Here is a 16,126-nt window from a genome sequence, read left to right on the forward strand (position 1 = left end):
TTACTCTGTACCCTGGAGAGGCCACAGGCTGTGTGCTCTGTTCACGTATCACTGTACATAGGGCTGTTTCATGGGCTGTGGAGCTTCTTGTGTTCCCCAGTTAGGGTCCCTGGCCAGACAAGCTGAGAGCTATATTCAGCAATGAGCAGAACAGTGAGTTAGGTTCCCTTCTTGAGTGCGGCACGAGAAACAGCTCTAAAGCCAGTAAAACTCTTTGCTGTATTAACTCAAGATGATTTAGATCTCAAGTTCCCTGACCAAACAGGGCCACTAGCTTTGTTCTGTAAAGTCTTGGCTATCTGTCTACTTCGTGGCCTGAGTACCATTGGAGTACAGTGCTACCATGAGTTGTTGCCAGCCATTTCTGGTCAGATGGGGCTAGAAGACACGCTCCATCTACAACCGGTTGGTCTGTGTTTTAGCCTCCTTGCCTTGGTGAGCGGGGGCGGGGCCTCCCTAGTTATTCTCCATTTCCCAAGCAGGCTCAGCGGTTGGGAAGGGCCTGGAACTATCCTCAGCCCCAGCTAAGAATTAATTCCCCTGTTTGGGAATGCTGCATTCCTAGGACTGGCTTTGCTCCGGGGACAGTCAGCTCTTCTCTCCTGTCTCCCCGCTTGAGTGCTGCCGGTCCACACTGCTTCCAGTTTTTGCCAGTCCTTCTGGTCAGATGGGGTAGGAAGACACTTTACAGTGTGTGGGGCTATGATTTAGCTTCGCCTGGGGGTGGGCAAACTGAATTCTAGGGCTGGCAAAACTCCTCGTTTGAGGGTCCAAATTAGGGAGTCTGGACCCTTCTGAGTTCCCTGGTCAGAGTGTGTGTACCCCTGACTCTGGTCTGCAGGTGAGCAAAACCACCCATACAGGTTCCTCCTTCACCCCAGGACGTATGAATCAGTTTGTCAAGATCATGTGCCGGTTGCTGTAAGCCCTTCCCCAGTTCTCCATCACAGTCAGATTCCCAGTGCTTGAGCCCCACAGATTCCCCTGCTGTTTCTGGGTGGCAAGATCAGCGTAGTGGCTCCCACAAGGTGACCCACAGTGCTGGCAAGGAGCTGGTTGTCTCCCCTGGTTTAGGGAACACCTCTCTGTGTGGTGCTGGGCTGGCCTGGAGGGGAGGGATATTACCCTTCTAATGCAGTCTTTCTGGGTCTCTTAAGTGCAGGAGCTGCTTCAGTCCCGTGTTCGAGGATTCACTCAGTGCTGTCTTGTTCTGGAGTAGTTGTTAGTCGTGCTTGTGAGGGGAAGCAAAGTCAGGAACACCTATGTTGTCATCTTGGTGACATCACTCCTCCTCATGAAGGAGTTATGCTTCATGTGAAAAGGACTAGGTAACCACTGATAGTTCTTAGAGGAATGGCATGATAACTTGCTTCTTAGACGAGTATTATAGAGACAGCATGGAGAATGGATTGCAGTGGGACAGGAGAGATGTGGTAATGGCTTGAATTAGGCAAGTTGCATTGAGGGTGGATGATAGTGAGCAGAGTTTTCTTTTGGTACTTTTAGATGGACAAAAATCATAGAAATTGGTCATTGATTGGATGTAAGGGGGTTAGGCAAAGGGATGAATTAAAGATGGTATCTGAGGTTTTTGCTTGAGTATCAGCTTTATAAATTTGCCAGTTCACTCTACTTTTTTGCTATAGTATGGAAATATATTTTTAAGCCTTTAATCTAGTCTTTCTTTTATTTCTAAAAATAAATAAGGATCTTACCTAAACAGTTGTTTGCTGTATAAAAAAGTTGAGGAAAGCAAGAGGGAGGGGGTTATGTGTATCATATGAAGCAGGTTGGGACAAGGCTAATTAAATAGGGTATTGAGTATAAGGCACCGATAAAGACTCGGAATTCACAGAAACTCTATTTACCATGATTACCGGGAGGGAATTTTCTCTCTTTCCTTAATGTTAATACCCTCTCGGGTGACTGATGGGCACTTGAGAAATACCTTTTAAAGGAGAGTACATTCTTCCCTTTCATTTCAGATTTTTATAACAATTTTTTCTTTTTTTTTCAGGAACAATGTACTTTTAAATAAAAAGGATAGATGTGCAATGTACATGGAGTTCTTTATTACCTCCTTTGTTTCTTCATCTATCAAATGTAGTTAACAAAACCTGGGTACAATAATATGTGCATGTGGGTGTGTGTAAAGAGGCTGCTGACATGTACTGGCACCTAATAGGTGCTCAATAATTTTTTTTTTAAACTACCAGTTTGGTTTCTTTCAGTTCTTTTTCTGATTGATTTTATGAGTTGTTGGAGGCCATAAAATTTTAAATACATATATTTTCTTAGTTCCGGTTAATTTCATGGCTTTATTTTCTGTAGAATGAAAGATGGAAAAATTTTAAGTATCTACTTCTTTACATATCTACTACTTCACATACCATTTATGTGAAGTAGTAGACTAGTTATAGCTAATGCTGAACATCAAATGAGAGTTTAATAATTGATGTGTTTTTAAAAAGTTAAAGTATTTCTTGTCTCTTGGCTTCTGTTATTCCCTTACTTTTCAAATATGTGTTAGATTAGCAACATTCCCATTAGTACTATAATTTAAAGGGAAAAATTCAGTTTAGTTAGGTGAATGATAAATATATGTATGGTGTTCTGCTGGATACTGAGTACCTGCTCCCTGAAATTTCTTTATGTAGACGAATGGCAGCAAAATCAACCATCCAATCAACCACAGTGAGACTTTTTGTTTTTAAGAGAGGGAACATTCGCAGTCTTACTGTGTCCTTCCTTCCTATTGCATATGTTTAGCACAGACCCAGCAGTCTATCAGTATTTAGTGATTTAAGAAATCTTTCAATATATATTTAGCATCAAAATGAACACAGATCCCTACATTAGAATAGCTCATCCTAAAAGCCTGGTCACCACAGGTAGACAGTAACTATTCCAGCAAGTTAAGAAATGGATAGTTAAGATAAGAGGGGTTAAATAAGATGGCTTTTGTTTCAGTAGCTTTTAATATTTTCGGTGGTAATTTGCCTTATGTTCTATTTCCCATGTAGGGAATTCCGAATGAAAGCTGGAGAATAACAAAGATAAATGAACGCTATGAACTTTGTGATACGTACCCTGCCCTCTTGGTTGTGCCAGCAAATATTCCTGATGAAGAATTGAAAAGAGTGGCATCCTTCAGGTCAAGGGGCCGTATCCCAGTAAGTGTGAAGCTTTGATGCGACTTTGCAAATGCTTTTGTACTGTATGTAACACTGAGGTTAATGAATGGGAGAATGTTGCAGAATAAAAATAGCTACAGCAACATGTCTTTTATGGGGATTTGAGAGAATGAGTTATTTAGTAAAATTAAAACTGGAGGAAAGACTTAGATTCAGGAAGTTTCTGGAGAGTCTGCCATTGGTAGGAGAGAACTGCACACAATGGTGACTCTTAACTCGAAAACAAAGTTGACTCTGTATTATTCACTATTTCTTTATTTTATTATGTATTATTTAATCATGGCAATAAATGCTCTTTTCCTTTAAATCCTAGAAAGAAGAAAACTACAAATTTTGATGAATTACTGTGTTTTAGAAAGATCAGCTCAATTTTAGGTACAAAAGTCATAGCTTCTGAAGACTTTATAGTTGGACAGTCTGTTGTTTTAGTAATAAAACTTTAAGGGGTTTACTTAACCCCCTTTTATTGTATTTTGACTCTAGAGACTTCTGAATAATCATGACTTCCATAAATCAATACCTGATTAAAGGATTAGACAAAATTTCCCATATGCCAGAGTTGGCTTGAAAGAAAGGTGATGATTTTTATAGCAGCCTTGAATGGACTTTGGTGTCTAGGCTTTGGAACCCATCAGAAAGCAGAATTTTATAGAGTAATGTTTTGGAGAAGAATTATAAACAGAAATATATAAAGAGTATGTCACTGTTTTTTCCCCCATTAAGGTTTTATCATGGATTCATCCTGAAAGTCAAGCCACTATCACTCGGTGTAGCCAGCCCATGGTAGGAGTGAGTGGAAAGAGAAGCAAAGAAGATGAAAAATACCTTCAGGCTATCATGGACTCCAATGCCCAGTCTCATAAAATCTTTATATTTGATGCCCGGCCAAGTGTCAATGCTGTTGCCAATAAGGTGAGATTGTCTTTCAGTAATTAAGATTACAGTTACAGGTTCATGTGTCGGCTGAGTTTGGTGGGAGCCACAGTGCGTAGTAGAAAGGTTTCAGGCTCTCCAGTGATAGAGATGTAGATTCTAATGCTGGCTCTCCTACTTATGGTATGACTTTGAGTTAGTTATTTAATCTCTCTCTCTTTTTTAAAGATTTATTTATTTATTTTAGAGAGTGAAAGTGAGCAGGAGGAGGGACAGAGAGAGAATCTCTAGCAGACACCCCACTGAGTGCGTAGCCCAATGTGGGGTTAATCTCACGTTCCTAAGATCATGACCTGAGCCAAAATCAAGAGTTGACTGCTTAACCAGCTGAGCCACCCAGGTGCCCCTAGTTAGTTACTTAATCTTTTAATTTTTTATTTGTCCACTTTTTGTTGAAGTATAATTGAGATACAACATTATACTAATTATTGGTTTATAACATATTTCAGTATTTGTATAGATTGTGAAATGATCACATTAAGTGTGTTTACCATCTGTCACCATACAGAATTTACAACATATTCTCCATATAATGAACACTTTTAAGATTTACCTTCTTAGCAGCTTTCAAATTCATGATAACGGTATTACTGACTATAGTCCCCATGTAGTATGTTGCATTCTCATGACATTTATTTTATAACTGGAAAGGTGTGCCTCCTTATCTCCATTGATTTTGTTCCCAGACAAACCCTGTTCACCCTGTGACCACCAGTCTGTTCTCTGAATCTCTGAATCTTGTTTGTTTGTTCATTTGGTTTGTTTTTTAGATTCCATATATAAGTGAAATGAGTCTGTACTTGTCTTTCTCTGTCTTATTTCACTTAACATGATACTCTTGAGACCCATCTGTATTGTTATAAATGGCAAGATTTCATTTCTTTTGATGGCGAGTAGTATACACACATACGCAGCCCATCTTTATATGTTCATCCACTGATGGACACATAGATTCTTTCCATAGTTTGACTATTATAAACAATACTGCAGTGAACATGGGAGTGCACAGATCTTTTTGGATTAGTGTTGTTTTCTTTCAATAAGTGACTAGTGGTTCATTTTTAAGCTTTTGAGGAAACCTCATGCTCTTTTCCATCATGTTTATTTTTGTGATAATAGCCATTTTGTCAGATATGAGGTTGTATCTCATTGTGGTTATAATTTGCAATTCCTGATGATTAGTGATGTTGAGCATCTTTTTGTATGCTTGTTGGCCATCCTTTGTCTTCGTTGGAAAAATGTCTATTCAAATCCTCTGCCTGTTTAAAAAAAAATAAATTTTATTCTTCATTTTGTTAACGTGTCACATTCATTGTTCTATAGATGTTGAACCATCCTTACATCTCTGGAAGAAATCCTACTTGATCATGGTGTATGATCCTTTTAATGTATTGTTGAATGTGGTAATATTCTGTTGAAGATTTTCACATCTATGTTCATTAGGGATATTGGCCTGTAATTTTGGGGTTTTTTTTGGTCATCTGTTTTTGGTGTCAGGGTAGTGCTGGTCTCATAAAATGAGTATGGCATTGTTCCTGCCTCTTCAGTTTTGTAGGTGTTTGAAAAAGATAGGTATTAAATCTTCTTTGAATATTTGGTAGAATTCACTGGTGAAGCTGTCCCGTCCTGGACTTTTGTTTGTTGGGAGGTTTCAATTACTGATATAATTTCCTTACTCGTAATCCATCTATCCAGATTTTCTGTTTTCTTCCTGATTCAGTCTTAGAAGATTCTGTTTCTAGGAATTTATCCATTTTTTCCTCTAGGTTGTCCAGTTTATTGCCATATAATAGTTCATAGTAGTCTCTTATGATCCTTTGTATTTATTTCTTCAGTATCAGTTGGGACTTATTCTCTTTTACTTCTGGTTTTATTTATTTGAGCCCTCCCTCTATTTTTCTTAGTGTGTCTATCTAAAGGTTTATTGATTTTATTAATCTGGCTTAGTTTCATTGATCTTTTCTATTTTATGTTTTTAGTCTCTGTTTCATTTATTTCCACTCTTTATTAGTTTCTTCTTTCTACTAATTTAGGGGTTATTTTATTTAGGTGTAGAATGAGATTGTTTATTTAATATTGTATTGTTTCTTCAGGTAGGCCTGTATTGCTAGAAATTTGCCTCTTAAAAGATGTTTTCACTGCTTCTTATAGATTATAGTGTGTTTTATTTCCATTTCATTTGCCCTCGAGGTATTTTACATTTCTTTGATTTCTTTGTTATTCTATGTTTTTGCTTTGTGGTTACCATGAGGCTCATATATTACTGCCTTTATATGTAAAAGTCTATGTTAAGGTGATAGCAGATTGTTTGAATGCATTTTAAAAGTCTACACTTTTACTCCCTCTGACACATTTTGTGTTTTTGATGTCACATTTACAACTTTTTATTTTGTGTATCCTTTAACTGTCTATTGTGGTTATAGTTATTTTCAGTATTTTTTCCAACCTTCATACTATATAAGTTATTCATGCACTATGTTTACTATAGATTTGTTTTTACAAGTGAAATTTTTACTTTCATTTTTTTTGTTATTAATTAGTGTCCTTTCTTTTCTGCTTAAAGAAGTCCCTTTAACATTTTTTCTAAGTCTGATAAATTCTTTTAGCTTTTGTTTGTCTGGAAAGCTCTTAATCTCTTCTCAATTCTGAATGATAATCTTTCCAGAAAGAATATTCTTGGAAGGAAGTGTTTCCTTTCAGTACTTTGAATATATCATGCCACTCTCTGGCCTACACAGTTTCTTCTAAAAATACTGCTAATTGTCTTATTGAGGTTTCTTTGTATGTAACAAGTTGATTTTCTCTTGCTGTTTTTTAAGATTCTCTGCTTATCCTTAACTTTTGACATTTAAATTATAATGTGACTTGGTATGGCTCTTTCGGGTTTATCTTATTTGCAACCTCTCTGGACTTCCTGGACTGAAATGTCTATTTCTTTTTCTAGGGAAGTTTTAGCCATTATTTCTTCAAATAAATTTTCTGCCCCTTTCTGTCCTCTGTTTCATCTGGTCTGCTGTTGAACTCCTCTTGCATTTTTCAGTTTAATTATTGTATTCTTCAGTTCTGTGACTTCTGTTTGGTACTTTTAAAAATTTTCTGTATCTTTGTGGTAGTTCTTACTGTGTTCATACATTCTTCAAGTTTGGTGAGCACCTTTAATGACCATTACTTTGATTTCTTTATCTGGTTAATTATTCATCTCCATTTTATTAAAGTTTTTTTTCTGTTGTTTAGTTTATTTTTTCATGTGGAACATATTTATCTTTTGCCTCATTTTTCTCTAGCCTCTGTTCCTGTGTTTTAGGTGAAAAAATAGCTATGTCTCCTGGTCTTACAAGAGTGGCACTCTTTGGGAGATAAGCCTTATCATTTAACCTTGGCCTAGTTTTTGGTTGTCTTTCAAATCTTGGTGATTGTCTAAGCAGCCTTTTGTTTTTTTGGTGGGTCCCAGCTGTTGAGGGTGTACCAAGCAAAACCTTAAGTATTCCAGGGGGAGGGATCTTAGTCATCTCCTAGTTTCAGGCTGATTGGAACCTAGACCCTCAGGCAGGAGCATTCAAGATAGGCAGATATATACAGTCCTTATTGGACTGCAGTTACAGATCTTGCTGGCCTCCAGACCAAGTGATCTGGAGGTGTCCCCTCAATGACAATTGCAAAATTTGAGGCTTTGGACAAGTATTTGGGCTTTTTTTCTGGAGGTACTAGTGAGCTATAGCAGGGCATAGTGAGAGCTCATAGGTAAATAGTGTCCCCTCAGTTTATGTCTTCTGAGAGCATTTCCATAGACCCTAGATGTGTTACAAATCTGAGGGCTGTGCCTCAGGCTGAAGCTCCAGATCTAGTAGGTAAGCCATTTCCAAAGGAAAGACTGAGATGTATTGAAGTCTACTGACTGTACAATGCCCCAAGGCTGGTAGTCTGTCAAGAGCAGCATCTCCAATTGTTTCAGACCCTCAGGGCCCAGAACACAATCCCCCTTGACCACCAGAGCTGGGCCCTCAGTGAGTGTCCTTTCTGTGGGCTACACACATGCACCAGCTGGCTTTGTTGGGGCCAAAGTGAAGTGGCATATGGGGATGGGTTACTTAATCGTCTTAGACCTTAATTTGCTCATTTGTAAAATGGGAATAGTAATAGCCAACAGGGTTGTTTTGGGGACAAAACACACCTAATAAAAAGTAGTGCATAACCCTGTGCTCACGTACATAATAGATAACTATTCAGCAATTACTAGTTTTCTTCTCCCTTCTCCATACTTGACAGCTAACTGAGCTTATGACTGACTGAAGTCTGCACAGCATGGCTGTAGGAATTGGAAAGCAGTGTTCTCAGTGACCAGTGGTGCCCTCTTCTCACTGCCCTCCACTAATCAAGTTATTCTTCCTGAGGACTTGGAGTTAGCTGGAGCAGTAGCCCTGCTTTCTGCTGTAGAACAAATATTTACATTGTGGAAATAAACATTTTTGTCCGGTTGACAAAATCTACCATAGAGAAGGAGAGAGAAGGGATGTAATTTAGCTTTAGTAAGTTACCTTTTAACCCCGAGGAAGCAATGTATCTATTTTATAGAATCAGCTAATGCAGATAAGCAGAAAGCAGAACATATTTTAAAACACTCTAAATCCTTTAACCCATGAAACTTTGGTTGTTCTTCCAGACCTTCTATGAGTATTTGTATGCACACATATATTTGAAACAGTGGGATAATTGTAACTTCCTTTTTAAAACATTGACACTGGGGGAGCCTGGGTGGCTCAGCGGATTAAAGCCTCTGCCTTCGGCTCAGGTCATGAGCCAGGGTCCTGGGATCCTGGGATCTGGTCCCAGGGTCCTGGGATCGAGCCCCGCGTCGGGCTCTCTGCTCAGCAGGGAGCCTGCTTCCTCCTCTCTCTGCCTGCTTCTCTGCCTACTTGTGATCTCTCTCTCTGTCAAATAAAATGAATTTTAAAAATCCTAAAATAAATAAATAAACAAACAAAACATTGACACTGTACCTTTCTGTGCCAATAAACATTTATCTGAAACATTATTTTAATGGTGCAATAACTAATAATATCAACTGTTACTGGATATTTAGGTTATTTCTTTTTTTTTTTTTTTTTGCTTTTATAAATAATGCTGGGATGATCATCCTTTTAATTAAATAATGGTGCCTGTGCCTGATTATTTCCATCCTATTTAGTGTTTTGAGGGCATTGTGAGTTGCAGGCATTCTCTATTAAACTGTGAATGTTTCTTCATAAAGGAGAAATGAGATAATGTCTATGTGAAGCTTGTAGCACAGGGACTAGCATGTATTTTTCTAGTAATTACTTGTTCCCCTTCCAGAACTTAACTCTGAATTAGCAGGAGAGAGCCTTAGTATGTTTTCTAGCATAAAAGGAGAAGGAAAGAGAAATGTAATGCAAAAATGGTGGTATGGCAAAGTCTTACATTTTTTAATCTTAATTTTTAAAACATTCTGATACTTATTTTAATATGGAAATCCCCTCTTTTTTTAAAGACTGATTTTGTTTATTGGCATGTTTTGCTGGTTACAAGATATACTAGACAATATAGGAAAACTCAGCAGGCATAGAAAAAGGAAATAAAAATCTACCCATATCCACTAATATTTTGCTATATTTTCTTCATTTTTTTTTTGGCACACTTATATGTTGATAATTTTGTTTCTTTGTTTTTCCTCTTAATACTACAGGAGTTATTTCTTCTAGTACAATATTCATGAAAAATACTTTAATAGTAGTTGTTACAGCTGTGTCATTATTCATTTAGTCATTTTTCTCATATTGAGTGTTTAAGTGTTTAGTATTTTAAATATCACTGAAATAAATATATTTTGTTGGCATCTTTATTTCCTTAAAAGAGTACCCTAGATATACAGTGACTGTACTAAAATTTAAAAATATGTGTTTTTTAAGAGTTTTGTTACATATGGTCAATATTCTTCAGGAAAGTTCATTCATTTTACCAGCCTGGTATCTTTCCCTCTGGTTTTATTGAGATATAATTGATGTAGAACACTGCACAAGTTTAAGGTGTACAATATGACTTGGTATGTGTATGTATTATGAAATGGTCACTGCAATAAGTTTAGTTAACATCCGTCACCTCATATAATTACAAATTTTTTTTTCCCCTTGTGCTGAGAATTTTTAAGATCTGTTTCCTTAGCAACTTTCAAATATGCAACATAGTATGGCTAACCATAATCATCAGAACTTATTTTTTAAGTGGAAGTTTGTACCTTTTGACCACTTTTACCCGATCTCCACATCTGCCCCCCCTTTTAATTTGCAAAAGTGTATATCCTTGTTTGTAGCCTGAACTCTCAGAACGTTTTTAATAACTTAACATGAATATGACAAATCCTCTTGCAGTCATGATCCGTGTCAAGAATTAAAATGATTTCTCTTTCAGCTATTGGTTGAGCTCTTTCTATAAAGAAACACTTTCTTTTAACTATATTTTGGTTAACCAGCAATTTAGGTCCATTTTCCCAGGGATGAGCTTATTTCCTGTCGTCCCATGAAGGTGACTAATTTTTTAAAGTACTATTATAAGTGTGTGTATTTAAACATATTCAACATTTTCTAATCCATTGCAGATAATATTTTTTTGAAGTTAAAATTTCTCATCTTTGGTCAGAGAGAGGCTTTTCAAGTTATTTCCTGAGTTTTTTTTTTTACATAACTGTAGTAATGTTCGCTATCTGGTGTAGGGAGATATACCAGACTCGTCAGGAAGTCTTGAGCGTTGACTAGCCCCAGACTCGGAACAGCTGTTTCTCCAAGAAGTTCTGATTCCTGTTAGTACCAAATGGTGTTGCAAACCATCATCTGGGGTGCTGAGGATATTTGTTCCTGGATTGGTACTGTTTCAATGCCTTTCCAGTGAAAATAGGATTAGGCAATATTTACATATTTTTAAAGATAAAGTACCTCGGGAGTTCATAGTGGTACTTTCACTGTAAATTCAGTGTTAAATAGTTTTTACATAACTTCTTCTAAATTACATATGTATCTCCTTTCTTCCACACCAGCAATCCCAGTTCTCAAAGACTCAGGGAATGATAAGTATGTTCCATAATTATTTGTGTGCTTTCTCCCACCAGTCTCAGAATAACAATATTAATATCCCCATCATCAGTACTTACTGGAAAGTTAATTTTTTTTTTCATTTGCTCTCCTCGTTCTCCCCCATTTTTAAAATACATTGTATTATATTGACATTGTCAGCGCTTACAACCTTAACACATTCTCCCTTTTGAACACATACTCTCCCATTCACCTCTGACTTCCACAAGTAGCTATTTATTTCGTTCACAAGCAATTTGTATGTGAATGATTTCTAGACATTATTATGATTCTTCTTATTGTCTGATGTTGTTCTCTGAATATTTCAGCAGGGACTCGTGGGAACAATATTCTGCGTTTGCTTGCTAATAGGAGCTTCTTGTTTGAAAGTTAGTTTGGCTAGACATAAAACCCTTAGCTTACATGTGATTTTTCTGAGTTTCTTAAATATGTTGCTTATTTTCTTTTGGCATAAAGCTTCAAAGGCTAATGATAAACTAAATTTCTTTATCTTCTAAGTTACTCTTTTTACTTGGATATTTGGAGGACTTTTTTCCTTTGAAGTACAGTTATTGCCAGAATATGTCTTCATGATGTGTGTTCTGGGTCTGTATTCTTAGGTATGCATGTGTGCTGTTACAGTATGTAATTTCCAATAAAACAATTTCATGCAGTTTTCTTTAATCACAGTTCTTAGCATTCTGTTTCCTTGTTCTGACTTGTTCTTCAGGACTCCCGTGATGGCTCTTCTTCGCCTTTTTTCATCATTTGTTGCTTTCTCTTGACTCCTTCTTATGTCTTTCTAATTTCATTTTGGCTTTAAATATTTTCCTTTTCTCTATTCTTTTAACTTGATATCTGCTATATTATTTATTCTTGTGTTTCTTCTTCTTTAGTCTTCCTGATTTTTTTTCCTTTTATTTCTAATTTCTCCCCAAGTTCTGTCACTTCATTTTTGAATTTTCTAATTCCAATTTATTTTGTTTTTCATGCCTGCTATTACTTTTTAATGTCTTTAGCCTGCTTGGAAAGAGATTTCAGTGTTGAGAGGCCTTTTCAGTGGATATGTTATGAATGTTGGTCATTCTCTTTTTAGGGTAATGCCTGTGGGACTTAGCCTTGATCCTTTTCTGTTACTCTTTTTTACATGAAATTAGTTTTCCTGAATCTTCAGGACAGTTGGTTCAGTTAGAAGCCATGGCTCAGAAGTTAGGTGTACCCAGAAGTGAGAAGAGCTAATTTCACCGAGCTGCCTCTTTTATTGTTTGCATGTAGCATTAAAAAATATGAAGTCTTACTTTCTGGAATTTCCTGGCTCTGTCCTGTCTCTCCCATCTAATACCTTCTCCCCATCCCTTATCTGAAACCTCTTTTTCTTTGTCTTATTTCTCTGGACCCTCTCTTCACCTCTGTTGACTCTGTTCTGCTCAATTTTGATGATGTACATAGCAGAAGCGATCCCTGGCGGATCCGTTAAAACAGTTCAGAAAGGTTAGACTGCTTCAGCACTTTTAGATCTACTGTAGATCTCTTAGATCCATGGGCTGTTAGAATGGACAGAACCCTTCCTGGTTTCAGCTGCACTTCTTAAATTTACCTGTTGGACTTCCTGTAGTTCCAGAAGATGAAGGCTAACATGGAAAGCAGAACAAACACTAAAAAGTATAAGGCTCTCTTGTGCTTCTCCATTTCTCCGGTCCTTTTATACCCATTACTTCCTCTGCTTCTTCCCACGCATTTACTGACATTCAGATCTTGTGGCTGTGGGCGGTTTTGGGGTTTCACAGAATGCTTTGTCCCCATTTCTGTTATAAATGATTTGTTTGTTTTTGGTTTTACTGTCTAGTTGCTCAATTTTCTTTAAATGTCATTTTTTTTTGAAATATAATACACATGCCAAAAAATACACTCTTTTCAAGTGTATATTTCAGCATTTTTAGTATGCTCACAAAGTTGTACAGCTGTCTGATTACAGAGCATTTTCTTTCTGCTTGCTTTTGTGACTGGTCCTGTGTAGTTTCCACTGCCATCTTTCTAGAATTTGTTGCAACCAATTTGAATTAAAAGTGTCTCTTACCCCTGACCTGTTCAGTTCCCATGTTCCGGGAATAATCCTTGTTAACAGGAACCCGTTGAAACACTGTTAACTTTGTACCTGTGCCAGTCTTGAATCCAAACTATTTCCCAGACTGTCAGTGTCAGAAACAGACCTTCTGTTTTTTGGTAGTTTGTTGTTGGTTAGGGGTTAGTGGGTTTTGTAGTTTTCAGTGGTGTGAGTCATATGAATACTTAATTTTTCTGTAGATACAGTGACTATCCTAGTATTTTTCTAAGTTTTTCCCCATTATTTCTCTAAGAAGCTTGATTTTATGCATGATAGGTAGGAGATAGGAGAATATTTTATTAAGAAAAAGGAAAAAAAAAAGGAAAGGAGCGGGGCCAAGATGGCAGAGGAGTAGCAGACTGAAATGACATCAGGTCCCAGGAGTTCAGCTAGATAGTTATCAAACCATTCTGAACACCTACAAATTCAACAGGAGATAAAAGAGAAAAAGAGCATTAATTCTAGGAACAGAAAAATGACCACTTTCTGGAAGGACGTGCAGAGAAGTGAATCCGAAGCAACGGGAAGATAGACTGTAGGGGGAGGGGCCAGCTCCTGGAAAGTGGTGGAGCAGCAGAGCACAAAATCAGAACTTTTAGAAGTCTGCTCCACTGAGGGACATCACTCCAGAGGCTAAGCAGGGGTGGAGACCTCACAGGGAAAGTGTGGTCTCGGGTCCTGTGGGGTCACAGAAAGACCAGGGGTGTCTGAGCGTGGCAAAGCTTCCCGGTATCAGAGCAGGGAAGCCAGCTATAGAGACGGAGCCAAGGAGTGAGCTTTCAGATCGGGGTTACTTTAAACTGTGATCCAAGGCACAGTCGGACCACTGCTCTTTGAGCAGGGACCCCTCACAAATGGCAGATCTGGAGAGAACCCCTCCTTCCTCCTCCAGGAGGAGTGGCACAGGAACGCATGGCAGGAATCTGCTTGGTTTGGAGACTCCACAAACGGGGCTGTGCACCAGAGATAGAAACGGTCAGTCGCAAGCAGGGTGAGCCTGGAATGTGACCAGAGACCAGGGAGATGGGAGGGATTCACTGCTTTTCCCTGAGGGTGCACTGAGGAGTGAGGCACCACGCTCTTGGCTTCTCTGGGCTGGAGATTGGGAGGCAGCCATTTTCATTCCCGTCCTCCAGAACTCTATGGAAAGCATTCAGGGAACAAAAGCTACCAAGAGCGAACCTGAGCAGATTACTTAGCCTCACTCCTGGCAAGGGCAGGGCAGTGAAATTCTGCCTCGGGCAAAGACATTTGATACTCACTGCAACAGGCCCCTCCCCTAGAAGATCAGAAAGAACATCCAGCCAAGACCAGGGGGTGAAAAACAATTTACTATGCTAATGGACATCAAAAGAAAGCTGGGGTGGCAATCCTTATATCAGATAAATTAGATTTTAAGCCAAAGAATATAATAAAGATGAGAAAGAACACTATATCATACTTAAAGGGTCTGTCCAGCAAGAAGTTCTAACAATTTTAAATATCTATGCCCCTAACATGGGAGCAGCCAACTATATAAACCAATTAATAATGAAATCAAAGAAACACATTGATAATAATGCAATAATAGTAGGGGACTTTAATCCCCCCCCCCTCACTGAAATGGACAGATCATCCAAGCAAAAGATCAACAAGGAAATAAAGGCCTTAAATGACACACTGGACCAGAGGGACATCACAGATATATTCAGAACATTCCATCCCAAAGGAACAGAACACACATTCTTCTCTAGTGCACATGGGACATTCTCCAGAATAGATCACATCCTGGGTCACACAAATCAGGTCTCAACCGGTACCAAAAAATTGGGATCATTCCCTGCATATTTTCAGACCACAATGCTCTGAAGCTAGAACTCAGTCAAAGAGGAAAGGTGGAAAGAACTCAAATACATGAAGGCTAAACAGCATCCTTCTAAAGAATGAATGGGTCAACCAGGAAATTAAAGAAGAATAGGAAAAAATTCATAGAAACATATGAAAATAAAAAAACAACTGCTCAAAATCTGTGGGACACAGCAAAGGTGGGCCTGAGAGGAAAGTATATAGTGATACAAGTCTTTCTCAAGAAACAAGAAAGGTCTCAAGTACACAACCTAACCCTACACCTAAAGGAGCTAGAGAAAGAACAGCAAAGAAAGCCTAAACCCAGCAGGAGAAGAGAAATAATAAAGATCAGAGCAGAAATGATATAGAAACCAAAAGAACAGTAGAACAGGTCAGCGAAACTAGGAGCTGTTTTACTGAAAGAATTGATAAAATTGATAAACCCCTGGCCAGACATATCAAAAAGAAAAGAGAAAGGACCCAAATAAATAAAATCATGAATGAAAGAGGAGAGATCACAACCAACACCAAAGAAATACAAACAATTATAAGAACATATTATGAGCAGCTCTATGCCAGCAAATTTGACAATCTGGAAGAAATGGATGCATTCCTAGAAACATATAAACTACCGAAACTGAACCAGGAAGAAACAGAAAACCTGAACAGACCCATAACCAGTAAGGAGATTGAAGCAATCATCAAAAATCTCCTAAGAAACAAGAGCCCAAGGCCAGACAGCTCCTGAAGGGAATTCTACCAAACCTTTAAAGAAGAATTAATACCTATTCCCCTGAAACAGTTCCAAGAAATAGAAATGGAGGGGAAAATTCCAAACTCATTTTATGCCAGCATTACCTTGATCCCCAAATCAAAGACCCCATCAAAAAGGAGAATTACAGACCAATATCCTTGATGAACACAGATGCAAAAATTCTCACCAAAATACTAGCCAGTAGGATCCAACAGTACATTAAAAGGATTATTCA

The 16,126-nt window shown here is 38.0% G+C and overlaps 1 protein-coding gene across 2 annotated transcripts in view; it reads left to right on the top strand.

The window, feature by feature from the left end:
• MTMR2 (myotubularin related protein 2) overlaps window positions 1–16,126 on the top strand; it is a 126,252-nt gene that overhangs the window by 90,857 nt on the left and 19,269 nt on the right. For both annotated transcript variants that reach the window (XM_032852743.1, XM_032852744.1), the window contains 2 exons: window positions 3,024–3,173; window positions 3,918–4,106. In XM_032852743.1, coding sequence (XP_032708634.1) covers window positions 3,024–3,173; window positions 3,918–4,106 — 339 coding nt within the window. The remainder of the gene's footprint in view (window positions 1–3,023; window positions 3,174–3,917; window positions 4,107–16,126) is intronic.

Source organism: Lontra canadensis, unplaced genomic scaffold (assembly GCF_010015895.1).
Source record: "Lontra canadensis isolate GAN:19392208 unplaced genomic scaffold, GSC_riverotter_1.0 scaffold7, whole genome shotgun sequence".
Classification (NCBI taxonomy): Eukaryota; Metazoa; Chordata; class Mammalia; order Carnivora; family Mustelidae; genus Lontra; species Lontra canadensis.